General features: G+C 39.3%; 1 protein-coding gene across 3 annotated transcripts in view; it reads left to right on the top strand.

Moving 5' to 3' along the window:
• Nucleotides 1-23,750, top strand: part of BRINP3 (BMP/retinoic acid inducible neural specific 3) — a 290,477-nt gene that overhangs the window by 5,987 nt on the left and 260,740 nt on the right. For all 3 annotated transcript variants that reach the window (XM_073356709.2, XM_073356711.1, XM_073356710.2), the window contains exon 2: nt 15,317-15,602. In XM_073356709.2, the coding sequence (XP_073212810.1) occupies nt 15,367-15,602 (236 nt within the window). In that variant the 5' untranslated portion in view covers nt 15,317-15,366. The remainder of the gene's footprint in view (nt 1-15,316; nt 15,603-23,750) is intronic.

Here is a 23,750-nt window from a genome sequence, read left to right as displayed (position 1 = left end):
TGACAGATGTTTCTGAAATATGCTTTCAGGAAGCTCATGTTAAGAAAGGCTAGCCCATGTGATTCTTAACATGGGTAACTTCATTTTATGAGACTGACATTTCACCCCTTCCTAATTCCAAACGTTACTATTGATGTGAAATTTTCAACAACAATCCTCCTTTAGAATTTATTGTCTTATTTAGTATGTCTGCTCCTCATGAAAGGCCTGGTGTTGCATCATTAAAAATTATGGGAGTTTTGTTATTGACTTCACTGAGGGCAGGATCAATCACCAAGAGTATAATTTGGAATAAGAAGTGGATTTTAATATTAAAAAAAACCCAACCCTCTGGGGACACTATTATATTACATGTTGCATACACACTAGTACCAGAGGACTTCATTGGAATGAATACTATTAAAAGAGACTAGAAGTGAAGTGTTATGGAACTGGTCTTATTGTTTTATGTCATACTGTTCAAATGATGTGTGATATATTATCGTACTTTCACATATAGCAAAAATGTATTAAGAGCCTCATTTTCAAAAGTGCACACCTCCCACTGAGCTGCAGGTGCCCTCTGAATATCAGGGCATTACATTGTAAGGCACATTGAAATTAGTGTCAATAATAAAGTTTTCTAGCCTTGAAATTAAATAGCCAGGTAGATATTGTTCTCCATGCACTGGGCTATATTATGGCATGAATTTTAAGCAGAACCCCCACTGAAGTGATTGGGGAGTTGTACTTAAATCCAGTGGTATCATATAGTCTATTATCAGAAATAACCAAGGACATTCACCAGAATGTTGAGGCTTTATGAGTTTAACTAATGCACTTTTCACAAAGACCATAGATTTTTTTCCCCTATCTTTAAAGGAAAATTGACCAGGTTATATATATACTGTTAGCTCAATTAAGATTATTAAACCATAGTGGTTTCTCTTATAACGAGGTGAGATCCCATGGCTTTTCAGTCAGGTACCTTTGCTGAAGCAGTCACATTAATGGTGATTAGAAAATGCTGCACATTTGCAGTAACACCTTCATTGCCAGACTTACCAGCCACTTGGTTAATGAGAGAAGCAGTTTTGTGACATCATTAATATTTTTACAATAGTTATTGTTTTAGTGAACAAAAGTCTTAAATCCAGCACTATTTATATTATTATTTAATCATTTTAAGTTCATATTATTCATAATTAAAAAGAACTATTGTAAGTCATATTAACTGAGGCTAATTTATATCCCTTTCTTTAAAACCAGCACTCACACAGCGATATTTACTAATTACACCCAGTACACTGAGCTTGACTGACTGCTAGTAAAGATCGTCTCTAAATTCAAACAAGGGAATATTAAAGTGATTCCATTTTTAACATTAGCCAAGTTTTCCATTGCAAATCTCTGTTTTTAAGGCGCTTTAAACTCAGATATAAAATATATACAATCGGTGCTGAATCCTGGTATTACCATTTGAGGTGTCAAGCTGGGAGTGAATGTTTTTTTTCAAATAAAGTATGATCAGTAGTCACTAGCTCAATACTGAGAGTGCATCCTTTTCTCAGTGGGAGACGTAGATGCTCAGCACTTCCTAGGATCAGATCTTACTCCTTAAATCTGTGCTGAGACTTCTAACAAGGATGCCAGTTAGTGTCAATTGCATCATTGTTAGTATGATTAGAGAGGAAGACCTGTTCATTAGGGAATGGACTAAGACCACCAACTTTTTCACATACAGTCATTGGATGGTAATTACTTTTATCACTGTTGACCTGGGATATGAATTTGAACCACCAGTGGCTTAAAAAGACAGAGGTTTTGTATCTCATTAGCTACTCCCCGAGCCATCTAATTACATATATTTTAACAGTTTCCCTCACATTAACTTGAGAGGCAGAAATGGTTCTTTTCATTTATATAGTTATTGATAGGTCCGATAAACTTCTGTAAGCAGGTTTTCTTGATTAGGCAAAGTCCTTGGAAAAAATCTCCCTAATTTATTACAGTGTTTCAAATAAATAAATAAAAATGGTGATAGTTTATAATTAAGAAAACCCCACAAACAATGGGTAACATTTTGTTACCTAAACTATAAGTCCTTGTATCTTCTTTTTTTATTAGAAAGATTAGAGCTGAAATGTCAGCTTTCAAGTATTAACCGTAAACATCTTTCCATTGGTACTTCTAAATAAAATTGTTTGTTATTTTTACTAGTTGCATTATATTATGGTTGGTAATATTGCTGAACTACAAACTGTTTTAGAACCAACTTATAGATACACTATGCAGTTTAAATCCCATCCTTTCTGCCGCTACAGAAAAGATTCTCTAATAAGTCAAAATTGTTCAAATACACCAGAAAATACAACATTTTTCCCAGATGAACATGTTTTAGGAACAAGACTGATTAGAAGCCTAGAATAATACACACACACACACACACACACACAGAGTAGACTGCCCAATCCGCATGACATAATTATTACTTCCAATCAAGCATTGTGTATCATCATCCTGAGATGCAGTTAAATCCAGCTGACTTGCTGAGATTTGAATCTTTGCTCAGTCAGCCATAAAGTTCCTGTGCTTAGACCCATAAATTAATAACTATAATGTGAACATTTAAGAGCATCTGGACATTACCCATATACTAGCTACAGGATTATAAAAACCACCTCCTTCCAGCTAGATAGTGTCAATAGTCCTGGAAAAGGAATACAAACAGTTCTGGAAAGTAGAACAAACTTTGCAGATTACAAGTACCTGTATAACAACACCTCGCTGTGATATAGTAGTTTTCACCCAAAGTACTTTACAAAGGAACTGAGTTTCACCGTTTTCTAGATGGAGAAACTGAGGCACAGGAGGTTAAAGTGACTTGCCCAAGATCATCAAACAGGCACAACCAGGCATAGAACCAGGGGGCTAGAGTTGTTAGCTTCCACTTTAGGCACCAAAGTCCCAGATAAAGGCGGTACCGCTCCTAAGCCCTGCTCAGCTGGTGCCAAACTCTGTAGGTAATTAAACTAAGTTGTTTGTGAAGTTTTCACAGTAAAAGTTCCCTATGTGCCAATGTTCCTGCCTCACTCTAGGAATCTGTCTCTTGCCTAAGACCCAGTGGATTCATGAATCAGGGGAAGACAGGAGTTCCTCTATCTACCTCACCTTCAGGGCCCAATCCACAGGTTCCTTTGTGAACGTAGTCCATGAGCTATGTACAAGCTGTCCTTTAAGTGTGAGGACTGGCTAGGAATAATGTGATGCTGTTCATGAAGCAGCAGCAGAAATTTGGCCCTCTGCTTAAGTGATATATGAACTGTGTGGACAAATTTTCTGCAGGTATAAATGGGTACAACTACACTGACTTGCATGGAGTTTTACTCATTTACCCCAGCAGACAACTGGACCCATAGCCTGTACAGTCAAGTATTAAATCTGTTATGGACTTTGGAGCCCATTTGGATGAAAGGCACTATAGAAATGGAACATATGATCTTTACTATTCTGTTTGATACTGCCATCTTTTAAAGTTTTGTTTTTCATTTGTTTATAAAATAACAGACTTTTTAAAAAATATATAACGTAATTGGAGTGGGGGGAAATGTGGTGAAAGAAAAATGAGACATCACTGAGACCTGCACTGCTGTAGAGGACTTCTGGCTGACTATGAATCCTAATTGGAAAAACAGGGTTTGACCTGCCTCACATGAAAATGAAATCCAGCCAGACTGAAAGTTTGTACAGGAAACTTCTAGAGCAGGTGACATCTCTATGAAAGTACAGGATGATGTCCATTTCCCAAGTCAAGTCACAAGAATCTCCCAAGCAGAGGATCAAACCGAACAACTCCAAAAATAAATAGACAATAATAATAATAATAAAATAATAAATTTAATAAAGAGCTACCTACAAGATATATTTGGGGCACCATTAGAAACAAGGGGACCAGGATAATGGGAGTAAGTGCAATAACATTTGAGAAGATGGACAACAGGAAGAAATTGAAGCCACTGAGCCTTTGGGACTTCAATATCAGGCAGCCACCCTTAAAGCTTCAATTCAAAACTGATCTTATTACAATTGATAGAGTGCTCTGCTCACTTGGCCCTCTTCCTAAAGCCAGAGAACACCCATATGTCATTATTTTCACTCTCCATTACTTTGGGAAGAATATTAGCATTTTAGCAGCTACCAGAAAACTTCTATTTTATCTGAAGTGCAGAAGGTTTCCTCCCTGCCTCAGGATTTGACTCAGAACCTCCAGAGACAGGAACTATAAATAGAGAGAAATGGTTCCTGGGGGAATAGGGCGAACAGCATCATCATCATCATATGTTGCACTTTTATGTGGCCTCTTTCATCTAATGATCTGAAAACACTTTACAGGCATTAATTAATTAAGCCTCACAACGCTCCTGTGAGGAAAGTGTTATCATGATTTTATGTATGGAAAGCTGAGATAAAGAAAGGTTAAAGGAATTGTCTAAAATTCCCATGAACTGGGCTCTAATCCAGTAGCCTCTTGCTGCAACCACTTTCCTTCCCCTAGTTGGTACCTAGTTATGCTTGGAAAGCTGTTGGTCACCAAAGGTTTTTGCTTTAGGGCTTGATCCAACCTCTATTGCAGTTAATGGGAGCCTTTCCTTTGATTGCAGTGGGATTTAGAGTGGGCCTTCAGAGTAGAAGGGGTGGAGCTAACAGTTTATATATCTGATCTCCACTTTAAGATGACAGGAATACTTCCTTAAGTTGAAATTGAGCATTCAGTTTAGAAACCAACCTGGGTTGAGCAGATGGATGGGAATAAATAGACCAGAGCTGTTTTGTTATTTGGTGGTGTGGCTTCTTACATATGCTCATGCTTATGTTTGTATATGTGTGTTTCTCACAGATATGTGATACTCAGTAGGCATGCTGGGCCAGAAAAGTCTGGCCGGGACAGATTATGAATGAGGTGGATATTAGTTCTCTTTGATTTCTGTGCTCTTCTGCAGTGGACAATATTGTTCTTGTCTAGTTTTTAGAAGCTTCCAGCTAGCTAAAACTTCCCTGAGTCTGATTTTAAAATAGGTGTCCTACAAAACAAATGAGTGAAAACATCTGTCTACCAATGGAATTTTCTATAGTGCTCACCCCCATAGTAGCTAAGTGCCAACTATTATAGATTCAGGGTTAACTGCACTTCTCTCTCCCCCGCTTAGCCTCCCCCGTCCCTTTGGACGGAAGGCCTGTCCATTTGCTGGATCAGAAAGAAAAACTCTGTATCAGTTCAAGCTCACCTTTTTATGCCAAAAATCCTTTTGTTGAGTCTCTGGAAAACCCAGCCTGAACCAGTATATGTAAACACCCCAGGAGATGGTGCTTCTTTGCGGTTGTTTACAATCCCAGGTGTAATCACTACTGTCATAAAGTAGAAACAATCCTACATAACCCATTTATAAATTTAATACAGTGATCCCCTAAGATACTGCATGGGGTTGCAATATCTGTCACACTAACATTGGCTACATATAAGTCTGCATTTGATGCCTTTGGTTGAGTGTGCCTTTTGATCTGATGAAATACTGGGCCTGCTGCTGCTGTCCCTGTAGGATACGTTCCTAGCATTCTCTTTTCGCAAGAGAGTTGGTGCCATTTCTATTATAAATACCCCAATATCATTTGAAGTTTTAATTAAAGTGTGTGGGCCAGATTGTAAGTGTCCTTGTGTAGGTGCACAGAGAGTTGCCATAAAGCATTTTCCTCTGCCCTTCTCCAGTTGCACAAAGATCTCCGCAGTAGCACTCCTTGTGTTTAGGCAGGAACTGCTCACCACTAATTCCCATCTTGGGACATAACCCCACCTTCTTTGCACCAGCCTGCAGAGTCAGGCTGGTGCACCACCAGGAGCAATCTTCCTGATTTTAAGGTGTGGCGCTTCCCAGCCCTGTTCACATGGAGAAGCCTGAGGAGAGAGCTTGTGACTGCCTGTGTCAGAATCTTTGTTGGTTGAGCTCTTCTGACAGCATGACTGTACACTGCATACTATGTGGGGCCGTGGCATAAATAGCAGGATCTAGCCCTTTGCAAGTTTTTCTACAAGAGAGTAGGGTGAGAAGGATTTTACATTAGGGACCAAGCACCAAACTCTGGATGTAATTTCATATGTCCCACAATGCCTAGTGTACATACACAGAGTTGAGATGGCAATTTCTGTGGATCCAGTAAATCCACTCCACCTGCATTTGATATCAAAACCTTTTCTCTCCATGCAAAGGGGTCAGTAACTTCAGAAAAAGGTTCTCACATCGCTTAAACACCCGAGGCGTAAAGAATTGCCTTTCTACAAGCAACCTCACCGGTGCCCTTGTGAGCATGGAAAGCGAAATAGAGATTTAATCGGGCATGCCTTTTATGCCTCTTGGAATTTGTGTAAATACAGATCCATAGGGCTTTCCGACTTGCAGCATGCTGTATGGCTCTAGAGTTGATAGTAAGGTATATGCTGGCTCAGTTTCAACACAACACTGGCAAATACAACAAAAAGACTTTTGGTTAGTATACACATTCCCTTTAATATAGACATATAGTTTTCCCATAATTTAACTGTGTTCTATCTACCAGATGCTTAGATAGTCATTACTGTAGTATTTAAGAGCCTCACATCAATAATGGATTTTATTCTCCAACATCTGTATGAGGTAGGAAAGTATTATTTCTAATGTAAAGATTAAGACCTGAGGCACTGGGTTGAATACGTGCATTTTCCTGTTTATCATAGATACCTAATCAGCTGCTATTTCTGTAGTCTCAGAGCTTCACAACACCCCTGCAAGATGGAGAAATGTTATTGTCCCCATTTTACAGGTGGGGAACTAAGGCACAGACAGACTCACTTGAGGTCACAGAGGAAGTCTGTGGCAGAACAGGGATTTGAATGCAGCCCCAGGTTATTACCCTACCCAGTGGATCATTCTTCCTGCCCTAACTGCTCAGGATTCTCTCAGCACAAGAGAAATGCCTGTCAATTCCACCTACTCTGGACAGATTAGGTGGATTAGATTTTTCCAGCCCACACTTTTCTAAGGCTGATTTACCAACTGAGGACTGTTTCCCTATCTGGGAGACACAAAACACAGGAAGAAACAATCTTGGGCCACCACCAAGTCTCACTCTTCCCATTCACTTCCAGCATCTCTTCTTTATTTGGAATATTAACATACAGGAAAGATCAAGCAGGAAACTGATTCCTTTGAGACTATACACGCCACAGAGCAAGAGCCTCCTCCACTAAGATGGGAAAATAACTAAAACTGTAATTTGGGGACCCTGCATCACATCATCAGCTAAAATACATAAAGACCAATGAGCACAAGAGGATGAACGTAGATTAAGAATACGGAAAGAGTATGAAGGTGCTTGTGATTTGGGTTCTACCTTACACATTAAGATGTAGGTGGCAAAAGATAAATTAGCTCCTTTACAAATATGATGGATTAAGAGAAAATCAAGTTTGATATACCTGACAGGTATTATATAAGGAGAAGCTAAAGTGATTGGCACTGGTGGTACACAGGTACAATAAAAACACACAGATGCATTCTATTAAGCACTCACAGGGATCCTTTGGAGTTAATTCTCTATAGGGATAGAAACACTACATATTTTAAACCACAGTAATGCAAGCTAAGAATGTGATCAAGATAATGAAATCTTACAATCCAGACAAACCAGATGATAGCTGCAGCAGTCAGGGTTGTCCCCTGACGGTTTAGATATTGCTCACTGCTAGAGGCAATGAACGATGGCTAATAGAACAATGGGATCACCTGGTACAGAAAACCCAAAGTTCCTATCAACTCATGTTCTCTGACCTCCCGGGTCATAATTTAAAGGGGCCCTAACCTGTTTAGATTTGGATTTTATAGTGAAGACAAAGGGAGGATATTGGTCCATTAAAAAGGTGCTATAAAAGAAAACACATTAGCTATGAAGAGCATATAATCAGGTAGGGCATCAGGACCTGGAGGCAGCCCGTGCTATTTTAGAGCCTGCAGTATAAAGCTTTTGCAAAATCTGTCTGGTCTGAAAAGTTTAACCATATTCATTCTTCTGAAACGCTCCCTCTACTATGGTCAGACACAGACACAGTGGAAATAATAATAAAAAAGGGCACGGACATCAGAATTCCTAAGAGATATCTGACCATGTCCTGCTATCCTGTGGGTCAAACTACAGGCTAACATAATGCTCAGACTCTGCAGGGTCAAAGTGACTGGAGGGAGGACTTTTCAAAAGTGCTCCCCATTGGCCTACACTCTGCTGCCATGAAAGTCAATGGTAAAACTCCTGATGGCTTCAGTGCTAAATGCTCAGTGCTTTTGAAACACCCAATCAGAAGGTTTAACATGCTAGACAAAAGTCTTTTGACTGCCCAAACCTGCCTGTGGAAAACTTTCTCTGGCAGGCATCCTTCTCAAGCAGTCTCTGTCCCTTTTAGAAACATCACCAAGAATTTATGTTAGGGTCACATGGGTAAGATACATTTTCTTTCTTCATGGGTCATAAGTGGTTTTCCCCACACAAAGTCTGTGTCAATCTCAAGAATCTCATGTAACAGCCGTCCCTAAGACGGATTTATTGTAGCTCTGTCCAAATGAAAGAGAATGATTGGCTGCAGCCAGCCCCAGTAAAAACAATTGTCCACCCTAAGTGCCTCTTACTTCTGGCCCAGACACACTCAGTGTCCTTCAGTCAGGAAAGCTACTCTCTGGGAGAGCTTCCCTTTCTTCCTTCCCCCACAGAACCCTATGCTCTGAAATTATAGCCGAGCTTTCAGGTAGTTATCTCCTGCTTCTCCTGGTCCTCATTAACTACTTCTTTGCCCTCCGAGTGCATAGAGTCTATGTACCCCTCTCCAAACTCCTACTCACACAAAGCACAATATCATGCCTTTGACTATATCAAGCATAGGTTCATATTGGGAAAGTGTTTACTTCAAGGATTCACTGCTTTCCTTCAAGCAACAGATAAATATTGAAGTAAATGGCCAAAATTCCCATATTGTTGGATGGTGTATGCTAGGAATGTACCTTGTCCTATTTGTTACTCATTCATTAATGACCCTTCTTCACAATCCATAAAGAATTCTGACCCAATCCATGGTTATAATGCTGCAAGGAAATCTCATAGCTCTCTATTCTTTTTTTAGGCAATAACTAGTTGAACTCATGGCTAGTGTTTTGCTAATGTTGGACAGTGTGGGCCAGATTTTTAAAGATATTTAGGGACCTAAAGATGCAGACATGCACATAGTAGCTTTTAAATCAATGACAGCTAGGCACCTAACTTGCTTAGTTACTTTTGAAAACCCCAGTAGGTGCCTAGGTGCATGTTTAGGTGTTTGAATATCTTTGAAGGTCTGGCCCTGTGTTACTCTTTTAGGGTGACTAGACAGCAAATGTGAAAAATCAGGACGGGGAGTGAGGGGGGAGGGTAATAGGAGCCTATATAAAAAAAAAACCCAAAAATCAGGACTGTCCCTATAAAATCAGGACATCTGGTCACCCTATACTCTCTCAGCTGAAGTGAGCTTTACTGCTTTGTGTGCAATGACTCTTCAGATTGCTTGTTATTAAGAACATAACAGTGGACAAAATTATTGACAATTACCATCGTCCCAAATTTGAAACACATCAAGATCCTGCTCTATTGAAGTCAATGGTAAAAGTCAATGGCAAAGCCAGAGCCCTAGTGTTATGTGCTTTGGTTATCTTTTGGAAAGACTGCACTGTATTTAATGCTTCTTTCCTCAATAGTACAAAAATCCACTTCCAGATTTCAGTTAGTTAGAGATGATCCTGTCTGGTCACTGTTTGAACTGTAAACCTCTTTGGGAGAGGGGCAAGCTATTTTCATTTCATGTGGATAGGTACATATGAGGCCCTGATCTGGGACTGCTGGGTGCTAGTGTAATACAAATACATGATGATAATATCTGAAATTGAAATCACTGAGACCTTTGGGCAGCCAGTGGGGTTAACACAATACTCATGGATAAGTGCTTCACTCTGACCATCTAATTTCCAAAGGGATAATTAGTTGTTTGTTTACCCATCTGACTGTGAATATTCCTGTTTGCGCTCTCTCTCTCTCTCTTTTGGTTAGATCTGAAGGAAATAGGATTCCTCTATTACTGGCTACTGAAGCAGAAACTCAAGCTTGGAAACATTACAATTTTCTAATATTTGTGCAGTGATGGAAATTATATTTCCTTCTAAATTACATATTATTTGTCCTTTGAAATGCCACATTTATATAAGTATATATGAGTAGGACTATGTTTTCTTTGCATTTAACCATAGAGGAAACAAAGGGCCAGATCACCTGTACTCCCTCAGCAGAGAAACCTTTTTCTTTTTCCTGCCATTCATTGGGTCCCTCTTTGGCTGCACGGTAGCAACTGCAGTGTAAATGCAAGGGAGAGTTATGACAACTCAAAGCTCTGGGAGTATTAACTCTCTCTCCTGTGTGGGGTTTGGGTGAGTGGGCAGGTGATAGTTCCTCAGATTGCCTGGTCCCCTGTTCCTCCTCCTCTTCCCTTCATGTGAGAGATGACACTGCTTTCTGCTCTGGTGACAGGAGAGCCACATGTGTTGTTTCATGTTTGCATGGGGTGGGAGCCAAGGATGTAGAGGCTGCTGGACAGATATATGAGCTGAAAAGAAAGAGGGGTGGGGGAAAAACATAGTCTATCATTAGATTCCATTTTTCCACAGTTCTAAAAGACATGCTTGTGCAACCTGCTAGGACACTTTGCTTCCACTGTTAAGAACAGCACACAGGAAGCCATTTATGGTTAATAAAAAACAACTTTATTGAACCTATTATGCAAGGCTACTCATCCTTATTCACCAGTAGATGACTATCTATCTATCTATCTATCTACAGACATACCTCTTTTATAGAATACTTTTAACATCACTGCCCACCTGGCCAAGAAGTCAAGGATACCATGTTTCGTTAAGGAAACCATGAATTTTGGCTTAAGGTGACTTTACATTGTTTCTTTCTTGTGAGGATTTAAGTTGGCATAATTTGCTTTTTCTTGAACATGCTGTTTAAGATGTTCCCGCACAAAGCAGCCCACATCTTAATTACATAGCTGAGATAGTTCCATACTTCTTCTGTATACTCTGTCCTGATCACATATGAATTAGCAATTTGTGTTCTGTAAGCAAAAGAGTGCTTTACGAGCCCAAGAAGACACTTCTATTTTGTTCTGTCTGGGGTATTATTCACTTTCCTAGTGGGTTTTCATGATAGTGTGATATAATTATATGAAATCAATACATTAAAAACAAAATGTTCTTCAATTGACAAAGGGGAATACCTATGTTGTTTCTTGTAACTGGAACTAGTAAAGTTTGTGTTAGTGGCAATACCTGTTCTGCACTGGTTGGGGCCAGATTCTCAGCTAGTCTAAACTGGCATAGCTCCATATCCTTCAATTTACACAAGCTGAGTATCTAGTTTTGATAACCCAAGAAGATACTGAGTCAAATTCATCCCCAGGTAACTCCAAGGAGGTCACTTGATTTATACCAGGGAGGAGTTTGGCCTATCATGTTCCTTGAATGATACCTGACTGCAAAAGCTAGAAGAGAGAAGGATGAGAACTTGCATCTGCAAGAGGTGGAAGAATGATCCTTCAGTCATGGATCAAATAATTTTGCAAAAATATCTGTGCTCATTTCAGTAATCTCATTCTGAGGCAGTACTTTTGAGAGGCAATATTTTGATTCATTTGCGTGGTTGCATCTAGTTTAAAATCCACAATCCCTATTTTCCAGCAGAGGTCCCTGTCTTCACATCCCACACCCCAAATCAACAGGAGTTCCACATTAAACTTAATGCCTCATGGAAGACTCTTGTGAAGCTCTCCGGCAGGGATTCAAACTATGGGCTTTGTTTGCTCTATCAGTCCTGTAACAGTCTTTGAACATTGTTTTCTGCGTGTGTTTTATTTCTAACAGCAACATTTCTTTCCCCCTGGTGTCATCCCTTCCCAATAAAGAAAGGGTAACTAAAACAAATGACTATGAGGAATGATGGTCTTGTGGTTAAAGTACTGGATGGGGACTTAGAGATTGGGGTTCACATCACAGTCTCACTGCACAACCTTGGGACAATCACTTAGGCTGAGATTTTCAAAGCTGTCATAGGGAGTCAACTTTTAATGGAAATTATCCCTAAGATTGCTTTAAAAATCATACCCTTAGTCTCTTTATTTTTCAGTTCCTCATCTGTAAAACGTGAGAATAGTCCTCCTTTACCTTTGGAGGATGTTTTGAAGATAAATATGCTAATGATTTGGAGATAGTCAAATACCATATAAGCTTCTAGATAGATGTAACATAAAATTTACACAATTTGTAAATGTACAATTTTAAAAGCATATATAGTATACTTAGTAGTTTCTATGAGACTACAGTGTTTGTAAGGAGCAAACACATATTTAAACTCCTGTTTTAGACTAAAATATAGATATCTTTTTAAAAAGTGGTTTATTTACTTCATAGACTATACTGGGCTCTTCAGTACTGTTATGCAAATCATTGATTTATGATATTCTGTTGGGTGTAGTGTCATAGCAAGTTATAGTACAGGATCCATAAAGGAACTCAATCAGTCATCATTATAATTTAATGGTCTGAAAGAAGCACCAGAAGAGTAAACTTCTTGTCTTTCATTCTTGCAATTTAAAACATTATTTTTTCATAAAAAGGCAATTTAAAAGGACTCGGTGTCTTAACTGTTAGTGGCAAATTGTCAGGGGAATTTAGCTGTACAAATCAGAGCCCTCCTACTCCCATTTGCTGCTGTCTATGCTGGGATGCTGTCCTAGGCTTCCAGATGAATGGAACATAGCTGCCTATGCAACACAGTTTTGTTCTTCCCTGCTCACTGGGGAGTTTTATGATACTTCAGCTCTGTGGGGATAGGGAGGCCAGGCTTTCTCTGCTGAAATTATTCTTCTTGATAGAACATTGCTATCGTGGCTTCTTTGCTTAGCCTAAATTGGGACTAAGAATTAACAGGAAAACATCTAGTAACCATATATGGCCATAGTAGCTTTTGCAGGATGGGAGGGTCAAGATGCATTGCTATAAACTTTAGTTTTTCAGTGTCACTTCCATTTCCTTGTGATTTGTCATGCACTGCACTGAACATCATGTTCAATAGACTTCAGATTGTGGCAGAGAAAAATCACAAATCTGGGGAGAAAACTGCCATATCTTCGTATTCTGTGCATAAACGTAGACATTCAGCACACACACAGAAATTGGAAGCTTTTGAGTATGTAAACATCCACGTTGTTACCCAGGGTTCTTTCAACCCAAAGCTCTTGGTAACTTTTACTCTGTGCAATGTGGTGTCAGGAAATAAATCAGGGAGACACAGCCCTCCGACCATCAACACAAGAGTGCTTTCACTTAAAGCTAAACTTTACTTAGTGTCAAGCACTTACACGCAACAGTAAAACACCCCCAATCTTTGATAATTGCCAAAGCTGAGTGTGGCTCTCGAGTGGCACAGCGGGGGCCGGTCTGCTGGTGGGGAACACAAGATGCATCCAGAGAGAGAGTTCCCCTACCTCAAACTTTTCCTCCTTATTTATACATTAGTAATACAATCACGTCACTTAAAGAAAACTTGTTAAGCAAGCAGTTTCAAAGGTCAAGCAATAGGTTTCCTTCTGGTCATCGATTAACCAGGTGTGTTTTTTTCAGAGTTTGCACACCTTGAGGTCCCTAAAATGCATGTATCAGCAATGTCAACACAATTCTTATCAGGAAGGATGCGTGGGGGTCAAGCTACCCTTTCTGTGGCACCCAAAACGCCCTCCCCTTCTGCCTTGGTTAAGCTAAGCCTGCTCATGGCCACTTTACGGCCTGCTGACTTGGCTACTTTTAGCAATCAGCAATAGTGGATTCAGGCACTTTACTGGTTTGCCAAAATCTCCCTGTACAACATGAGAAACTAAACGAGCTTCCTGAATTCTAAAGGAAAAAGGATTTATAATGCAGTCTGCATTTGGTGACCACAAATCTTCTGCAGCTGCTTAATTTGAAACATGTGAATAGTCACATTTACTTCAGTGAAATTACTCATGTGCTTAAAGTTAAGCATATGTGTGTTTGCAGGATCAGGACTAAACTGATCAATAGCCATATTCGTGCCTTAGACAAGGATAGTAAACCTTAACAGTTCCTTTGGGTACGTGAACGGGATGATGCTTATATCCTCAGACTACAGGGGATCCTTGGGTTCAAATCTACTGTTGCTCCATGCTTGAGCCAGTTGGCTTCCTGCAGCTGATGCGTTTATAATCCATACCCAGGACTTTCTAGAGTAATTAATGTACTGTCTAGAATAAGTGCATGGTGCATCTTTATTCAGCCACAGCACCTCTTTTGTAATGGACTAATAATTAGAAAATGTGTAACCGCAACACATCTATTTTATATGAAAATAGACTTCATTTCGGAAATGTTTGTAGATAAAGGTGTTGGTGTCAACCATAATACTCTCGGCCAAGATAAAAAAAATTCACAGCAGGGGCCTTTGTAAAAATGGTTATAGCGGTTGCTGTCATAATTAAATATGAATAAAAAGGACATTTTTCTTTGTAAATGCATCCACTAGAAAAAAAGATCACAGAACCAGACTCTATTCAATTCCATGCTGATTCAAAATGAAGTGAAGATAACAACTACATTGTTTTAATCAATCTATGTACCTTTATGGCGCTCAGCACCATAGTATCTATGAGGACCTCACAATCATGAATGGATTTTATCCTCACAAAGACCCTGTGAGTAAGGGAGGCATTTTCCTGTTTCACAGATGAGGAACTGAGGCACACAAAGATGAAGTGACTTTTCCATGGTCACCCTGAAAGTCTTTGGTGGAACAGATAATTGAATCCAGGTTTCCTGAATCCCTCCATTGTTTTGTCCACTAGATCAGTCTTCCTATCGTTTATAACATACGTGTTACTGGAACGTTGTATGCCAGTATTAAGAGGTAATAACTACTCCTTTGCTTGTTTGTAGGGTTTTAGGAAACAAACATACATCCCTTAGAGGTTTCCACGCAACAGGGAAATGGCACAGGCTACTGAGAAACTAAACCGTATGCTGTTAACTAGGCTAGTGGGTTTATGCTAATATAAAATGTAATAAAAATAGAGGCCACTCTCTCTTTAAGATGAAAGGAAGGAAACTTGTATCAGCTTCCAAGGAATGACTAGCGTGTACTTATCTAATTGACTGTATATTTTGTCTAGGTGTTGAGGGAAAGCTAAGAGAATGAAGACTCTAAGCCCACAGTGGAAGCATGATATGGCGATGCAGTGCTGGTGCTGAATTGTTCTCTCTGATGGCTCTATGGGAGTGGATAGCACTGAGTCTTCATTGCTGGGTTTTAGCGGTTGCTGCTGTTTCGGATCAGCATGCCACAAGCTCCTTCGACTGGCTCCTCTCTGATAAGGGACCCTTCCATCGCTCACAGGAATACACAGATTTTGTGGACAGAAGTCGACAGGGATTTAGCACAAGATACAAGATTTACAGGTATGAAGCCAAGGGAAGGCAATTATAGAGCTTTCATCCTTAGAAGTTATACATACATAATAAGAGTTCGTTTGTTTTTTAAGGGAAAGTGTCAGATGTGGGGACAAACTCATAGAGAAATTAACTTCTGAAATATATGTAGGGCCATTTTTGCATTATATATTATGGGAATGCTTGCTTATGCTGTTTTTGTCGTACTTTAAGAGATTTTGGTGACTGATAAAGTTGATCTGGAAATAATTGACAGCAACCATCTGTTGCCGAAATTCCTGGGCTCTCCTCCAAAGTAACATTAACTCCCAATAATATCCTTAGACATTAATTTATCTTCCCTAATTGCTGAGGGACAGATCATAGCACCCTTGTTCACCCAGAATAGTACCTTGCTTCTCGAGTAGTTCCGTTGACTGAAACCTATGACAAAACATTGACTTCAGTGGGGCCAGGATTTCACCCAGACTCAGTATCAGTAGCTTAAAATGGCTTAAAGATTTTAGATATAGGTAAGTCCGTGGTTTCAAAAGCAGCTTTTAACTTTGGATTCTTCATTCCTAAGGACCTGATCTTCCACAATGTGGAACACCCTTAGGTGCTATTGACTGGAGCTGTGGGTGCTCAGCCCTTCTGAAATCAGGCATTTAGTTGGCCTGTTTATGGTTGAATAGACAAAAACAGAGGCACCCAAATTAGAGGCCAGTTTTGAAAATGCAGGTTTCACTGCAGAATTGCTTTTGCAGATTGTCTGCAGCCTGCCAGTCCTCCGTCCTGCTGAATCAGCAGGAAGAACTACATCCCTCTTGTCACTATGACAAGGTAAACAATTCAAGACGTACTTTAACAAATATGTTATCTTTAAAAAAGAAATGGGAAGTAGAAGGGAGAATACAATGGGATGGTAGAGAACATATGGGTAAAGGGAAAGAAGGGAAAAAAGGGGTCACAGGAGACAAAGGGAAAAGGAGGGAAGTCTGACAGAAGACACATTTTTCTCTCTTAATGTTCTGAACACAGCCAAACAGTTCTCCACCAGCCAAAGTAAAGAGGCTTCAACAATACAGTACAGGCCATCTGTCAGCTTCTCCCATAATGCAGGCCCCCTATCTGCACTTAAGCCCATAAAATGGTTTACCTGTGTTGCACAGATTGGTCTGTGGCACTTTCCAGCTCTTTTGTAAACAGGAAGCAGTGAATTAGAGAAAGGGAAAAGATTATTTATTTATTTGCCTGTGTGTTCAACCAAATTGCTGGTAATTTGTAATGGGTTTTTTTTTTTAGAATGTTGAAGCTGATGCATTTTGTATGTTAAAACACCTTGCCTATTTCCTTTTCTTGTGCGTGCACCAGAGGGCGCTGTGTTGCAGGTTAATTTTGCTGTAGGATCTCCTGCAGCATAAAGAGGGATTTAAAAACATTTTGTAATAAAATGGGATTCAGAAATATGCACTGATGAAGTAATCTGTCTCAACAAAATAGTAGCACTCGATATGTACTGCATTTTCAGAGCCAGCCATCAGAGCCAATAATATAAAGTCTGAAAGAATGTATTTTATTTGTATTATTTTCTATTAGTCAACAGTGAATCAACATTATCTTGGTAACAAAATGAAAGAAGTGTATTTTAGTTTAATCCTTTCAATACGGTCATGGAGAATGTACCATGTCCAACCACCTTTATGACTACAAGAAACTGAGGTGATTTTTTTGTGTTGTTTTTTTTTTTTCCCCTCCTCCTCCAAGCCATCATTATAGAAACATTGTCAAGTCTGGCAGGTCTATAATCAGACCTGTCATATTTGTTTAAGTTTGTGGGTGTATTTACATTGCTCCATCCCTCAGAGAGCAGGATTTGTGTATATTTCAATACCATGCCTACTCCCCTCAAGAAATGTGCAGGCAGGCAAAACAGAAGAGTAGAACATTAAATTGCTACTGCTGATCAACAAGAAACAGCACCCTGTGAAGATCAATTCCCCAGATAAGAAACCTAACCGTAAAATCTCCGTATAAGAATACCACACTCTTAATATGTTGTTCATAACCAATGTTAAATATGGGAAAATACTATAAAATATTGGAGAATTTTTTAAAATAAAGGTTGTTTTTAATCCCTATTGATTTTCTATGGACTGTCACAGATACAGGTATTTGGGGCCTAGTTGTGCTCCTCCTGCCTGACAACCCTCCCTATTTCCTGCATGAATGCAACCCTACCATGTCCAGGGTTAAAGGAAGGTGGTGTCAGCTGCCTTCATGTCATCACATCCACATTAGCCCCAAAAGGCTCGCCAGTGGATTGCTGATGATGACTGGGGAGGGGATGAAATGGACTGAGAGAATGAATTATTTTATGTATGATTCCCTTCTGTGCTTCCCATTGAGGAGGTTGTGGGAGCATTGCTGGCTGGCGTAGCCTTTATAACACAGCAGTGATGGAATAGGTGGCGTGATTCAGGGCAAATAGTTTGAAGTGTTCCTTGTGAAGTTCATTTTTCACCAGAGTCCTTTTTCAGTAATGGGGAACAGATGAAGGTAATAGAATCCTTGTGTATTGTGTGGAGTAGCTGCTAGCATATGGGGAGTAGGAGCAGAGACTAAAAAACAACCTATAGTTTGGAAGGTAGGTTTCTGCACTGCAGGGACAGAACTAGCTGCGGCAGGCAGCAGCTCACTTGCTGTCTCTGCAGCCCAGAGCCCCACCAGCCAATATGGAAAGTGACCCATTTGATCTCTAGATCCACACCCCACATCCTTACACAACTGCTCTACTCAGTTATTGTCTAATCAGCAACAGCCTAAAGCTGACTAGGTGCTCATATAAATACATACAAATAAAATAATCATAGTAAAAGTGTTCAGCTGCTGGAAACCTGTATTTTGTGACATATTTAACTACTGTTCAAAAATGTATTGTTAATGGTGCCTTTTTTTCTTGTGGATGATGTTTGATCAGGAGGAGAGCACAACGTATGATTTTTGCTTTCCAAAAGCAGAAAAATTATGCTATGACTAAAATTCTGTTCTGTTTCCCATAGGATATTTTTGCTTTAGCAGCCTCAGGAGATGCAGTGAGAATTTAGAATAAATAAAAAATCAGTTAAATAATTCATTTCCACATTTTTGTATTTCAGTGTAGTATTTTCTATTACAATCATGTTGACAATAAAAACAGATCATTCATTTTATCTTGTTGTAGATCTTTATTCTCTAGCATTTTACTGTTTCTGTAAATATGCATTAAATGTCCTTATTTAAAGACACGACCCTGTATCATTAAAACCAGTGCAAGTTTTGCCGTTGACTTGAATGGGAGCAGGATCATGCCCTAAATGCCCAACAAAAATACAGAATTATTAAAAGCAGGACAAAATGATAGACCACTGACGTGTCAAATACCAAGAAGAATGGGATTTTACTATAACTAGTGCTATAAGCCTGATGGCTATGCTGAATGGGGGAGCTCTGTGGGAGCATTTTGCGGCTGTCTGATAACTATTGCCTGAAAACAATCTTATACAATTGAACTCAAGAATATTCATTGACTAAGAATCTCCAGTTGTAACTGGACAAGTTAGATTTGTTTGAAAACCATCATTCTCATATCAGAGGATAGATCAATTTTAGATGTTTTGTCTAGGTACGTCTGTCTAGATATAAGTCTAAGCCCACAATACAATCTAACTTCCTTGAGTTTCCATTACTTTAATTTTCATTATCCACTGGGTTCCCAAACTACATAACCTACCTACATTTTAGAAAGTCATGCTCTGGGCTAAAACACTTATCAAAATCTCCAGACCCGTATGTTCTAAATTCTACAGGTACAAACACCAAGATTATATGCTGATGTTCCTAATTTCTCTCTATTTCCTAATTTAGTTTGTATATCCATGTAGTAGAGAGAGAACGAATCATGTTGCACAAGCGCTCTCTTGTCACTATAAACGAGCATTCACCTTGCCATGAAAGTTATTGGTGGTATAAATCGTAGAGATAAAGTCAAAGGTTGGTACTGTGTGAGTGGTGCATATTAACTGAATCGTTTTTTTATAGAAGGTTCCTAACCTAAGCAGAACAGGCACATTTCTGAAGGAAAAAGGTGTAATTTCTCCCACCTCCTTATTTAGCTTTCAGAGAGTATAACAGCCAGTGAAAATAAAACAGGCACGTGAAGTAGGGAAGAACAGTGTTAGTGCCTGGCTAGTTGTTATATTTTAGTCCCTTAACTGAGGATCAATTATTTCTCTGTGTCTACATAGGCAAGTGATCTGATTCTGCAAAAGTACAGAGTGCTTTCAACTCCCTCAACACTAGGGCAGGGATGGAAACTAGCACACACGTAATTTGCTGTATTCCTGTTAGTTACAGGAATCAGAGAACAATGCAGTATTACAACTAATGTTATAGACTGTGCCACTAAAAAGGTAGTCATTTTCTGCACTGCAGTATGATATTCCCTATAATTTTCAATATGCCATGGACAAATTTAACTACTGCAGAGGGTGAATCTTTTGTTTTTTGCGGACTCCACTACAATTAAGTTACAGACAAAGCTGTGCAGGAAAGCACCAGGACTGCTTCTGAAGAAGTGTGCTGGCCTCTAAATTAGCTGGATTGCTGTACTGATATTTTATGATACTTTCTGTGTTGAATTTCAAGTTTGTGCTTTGTTACTGAATACTCACACACTACACAGTGTTACTTATGCAAATCAGCAGACAGGGAAGTGGGATCTAAAACCAGACAAAAGGAGACTTGAGAAATGCTAAGGATGGAAAGAGTGATTGGGAAATTGGGGAAAGCAGGTGTAAAGATCATTCTTTCGTGGATTGTTTAGAACATTACAACTATGTATTATGGACCTGACTGCACACTTGCCTTTGTCATATAGAGCTCCTTGCTAGATTGAGTAGGAATCTGTGTAATTTTTCTACTGTAATCTGACCGTTTCCTTCCAAAATTTGTGATGTATCAGCCAGGATTATTTCCTCTTTTTCTTTTCTACCTATTGCACAAGGCTTTATTCTGATAATGTAATGACAGATAATTTAGTCAGAAGGAGAATAATTTAAAATATGAATTAACTTGTTAGACTGAGCAGTGACTAAAACTGTGTAAACCTAACGAATGAACAATAGAAATTCACAGACAATTTAGCCCCCCGCCGCACCCAAAAATGATGAGTTTCTCACAGACCTGTAGAATTCTATGCAACCATGAAATGAACATCCTATTTTTTAAAATGCCCTTTTCTAATGAAGATGGTCTGTTTCTTTGTTGTTGGGTCAGGGATGCAGATAAGAAATAAAAAAAATGTTATATACCTAACAAATACTTACGTGGTAAAGAATACTGGTTTATCTGATGTATTCTAAATTCATTTCTAACGTACAACTTAAAGTAAACAACATTAAGAGCCAGATTATGGAGTTCTTAATAATATTCTTGAGCACTTTGTCATACAGGTAGTCCCCACTGAAGTCAAATGTGGTATTGGGGACTGTGCCTTCAAAGGCTGAGCTTCCCAAACAGAGTATCTGTGCAGGGCGCTTTGAAGCTTTTGTTATGCTCAGTGAGTTGGAAAGGGACACAGAATAAATCAGATCTCTTGAAAACTCCATAAACAGTGAGTGATCTCTCAACTACACAACTAGCAGCCGCACAAGCTGTCTTTCACTGCCCTATCAATGTAGCTTAACACTGAGCTGGATAGATCACCCCTAGATTAAAGAGGTGGTTCCATCTCTGTGTCTATAATGTCCATAACCACTCTGATGAGAGTGCTAATAATGCTAACTGTCGGTTGGGTTGTGGAAACCTCCTACACTGGGTGAAGTACTGAAACTATTGGCTACAATGAACATCAGACAGAAACAGCCTTTAGTTGCTACCAATTTGTGGTTGATCTGAATTGCTGAGCCAGAGATTTTAGGGGGAAGAGAGAGATTAATTCTCGTACCCACATTAAATAATGGATAATGAAGTTTCTGTAATAAAATGTAAGATGTTTGTATTGTTTTGGACACATAGCCTATCCAAATCTGTAGTGAGCATGACGGAAAGTATGGAGAAGTTTCTGATAGCATCCCTTTCAAATGACTAAGGTCACTTTACACCTTCCTTGGTTCTATTATTTCAATTTGTCAGGCTGAAGACTTTACAAGGCATTACTACTTCTAGTTGGGCTTTACTGTGACTGTTCTCTTTTTACGCAGAAGGGGCAGAAATGTCCTTTCCTTGAAATAAAAAAAACTTCTTCAGCATGCAGGGGGAAACCCAATTCCTCAGTTTCTGTGCGTTCCCATTGTTCCTTGTTTTGTCCTTAATGCTAACACAAACATCCCGAACCCCACAATAAATAAAACAGATTGGTAGTGATAGGCAAAGGAAACATGACCAAAGTGATTGGAAGGAAAACTATAGGAAAAATGAAGTGTGCTCAGACATTAATGTACTTTAGGCAGCTTTATGAAAGTAGGGAACCTCTGACTTCATCTAGGCTGAAGCTCTGGCTGCTTGTACATTGCACAGCATGCACAATATCATTGCTAGACACTGAGAACTGAGATTATAAATGCACTTCAGGGAAAACATGTTTACTCTCCATAACTGTAGTTTCAAAGACGAATAATCAGCAGAAACAGTCCAGTCTGCTTTTTCCAGAGAATCTCTGCATTGGTAAATTGCTTTTGGCTTGTATCATAATTGGTCCATTTCCTTTAGGGAATTTTCCATTCAGCCTGATGGAAAAAAGCATACAATATTCAGAGGGGATCATCATTCTCTGAAGGTGTGCCAAGGAATAGTCTACTGAATACACAAATTCCTCATTCTAAATCCAGTGGCTAACAGATCTGGGAAGGAGAAGAGGAGCTCCAAGTTTTTGGAGGCTTGAGATGGGGGGAACTTTGGTGAATGCCTAAAGTGACAAATACAACAGAAGTGCCATGTTTCTGCTGCATGCACCAGCCCATGTAGCCAGTTATGGGGAGGATAAGGTACCCTATAAAAAGAATGTAGTAATGGATTTAATAAACCTGCACACTTGAGAGCTCCGTGGATAAATGCCTCTCTATGTTCCCTCTGGAGCAGTGCAGCTCCATGAGGCAGTGAATTCAATGCCCAGAATGTCCCTCCCACTCAGTTTTGCTCATCACCTCTGTTCTAACATTACCCAGATTGATATTTGGCAAATCAAAGACAAATTCCAGGCAAATGAGCCAAGTCCAGTGATATTAATTCATGTGTAACTTCAATTCAACGTGAGTAAGTATTACAAAGTCAAGCCCAAAAAACTCCATAAGCTAATACCGAGTCCAGCTAATAGTTCAGATACTCACCTGTCTTTAACAAAAGAATATTGTATTGACAATTGTATAGAAAAAGAGAAAATAAAATAAAAGACAAGCAAATACAAATATAACTATGGGTCAGAACAGAAATGAATGGAAAGACTCCCGTTGTTTCCGAAGGGCCTTGGACTAGACCCCATATGAGTCCTACAGAAAGCCTAGTAAAAGCGACACTGAGCAGTTATAGAATAATTAAACATTATTTGGACCTTCTATATGGTAGAAAAGTCTTTACATCCAACTCAAAACTCTCTCTCTTTTGTCAGCTCTGTGTGGTTGGTCACACATCCAGTGTAACTAGAAAGGGCTGTAGATGTAAACCTCGGGCTCTTAGATATCACAGTGAGAAGTACCTTAGAAAAATCTTGTATAGATAGGCAGACACATAGATTGGTTGGCAGGTAGAAGCCCAAGACCTAAGACTCCAGATAAATCTGGGGTTATACCATTCTTTGTCAGTGCACGTATATCCTAAGCTTTTCCTTTTATGGTGTATGACCTGACCCTGCAGCCCTTCTTCGTATGAGTAGTCTCACTGAAATTGTGGGTGCAAGAGCACAACTGGTTAATATGAATGAAATTTTTAAGGGGAAAACAGCAGAACTTCTTGTGTTGAAATCTGTAGCTGGAAGAAGCCAACAGAAATGGATACTGATAGAGCACATCTTTGGACCAGGAAGAAATATAATGGTTAATTTCTAGACATTGGGTCTGATTTTCAAAGGTGCTGGACACCTACAGCTTCTACTGGTTTTAATGATTTTAAACTGCAGACCATAGGGACCTGATCCAGGACCTT

This window comes from Lepidochelys kempii, chromosome 8, assembly GCF_965140285.1.
Source record: "Lepidochelys kempii isolate rLepKem1 chromosome 8, rLepKem1.hap1, whole genome shotgun sequence".
Classification (NCBI taxonomy): Eukaryota; Metazoa; Chordata; order Testudines; family Cheloniidae; genus Lepidochelys; species Lepidochelys kempii.
Note: the sequence above shows the minus strand (reverse complement) of the source record. Positions and strands in the feature narration are given on the sequence as shown.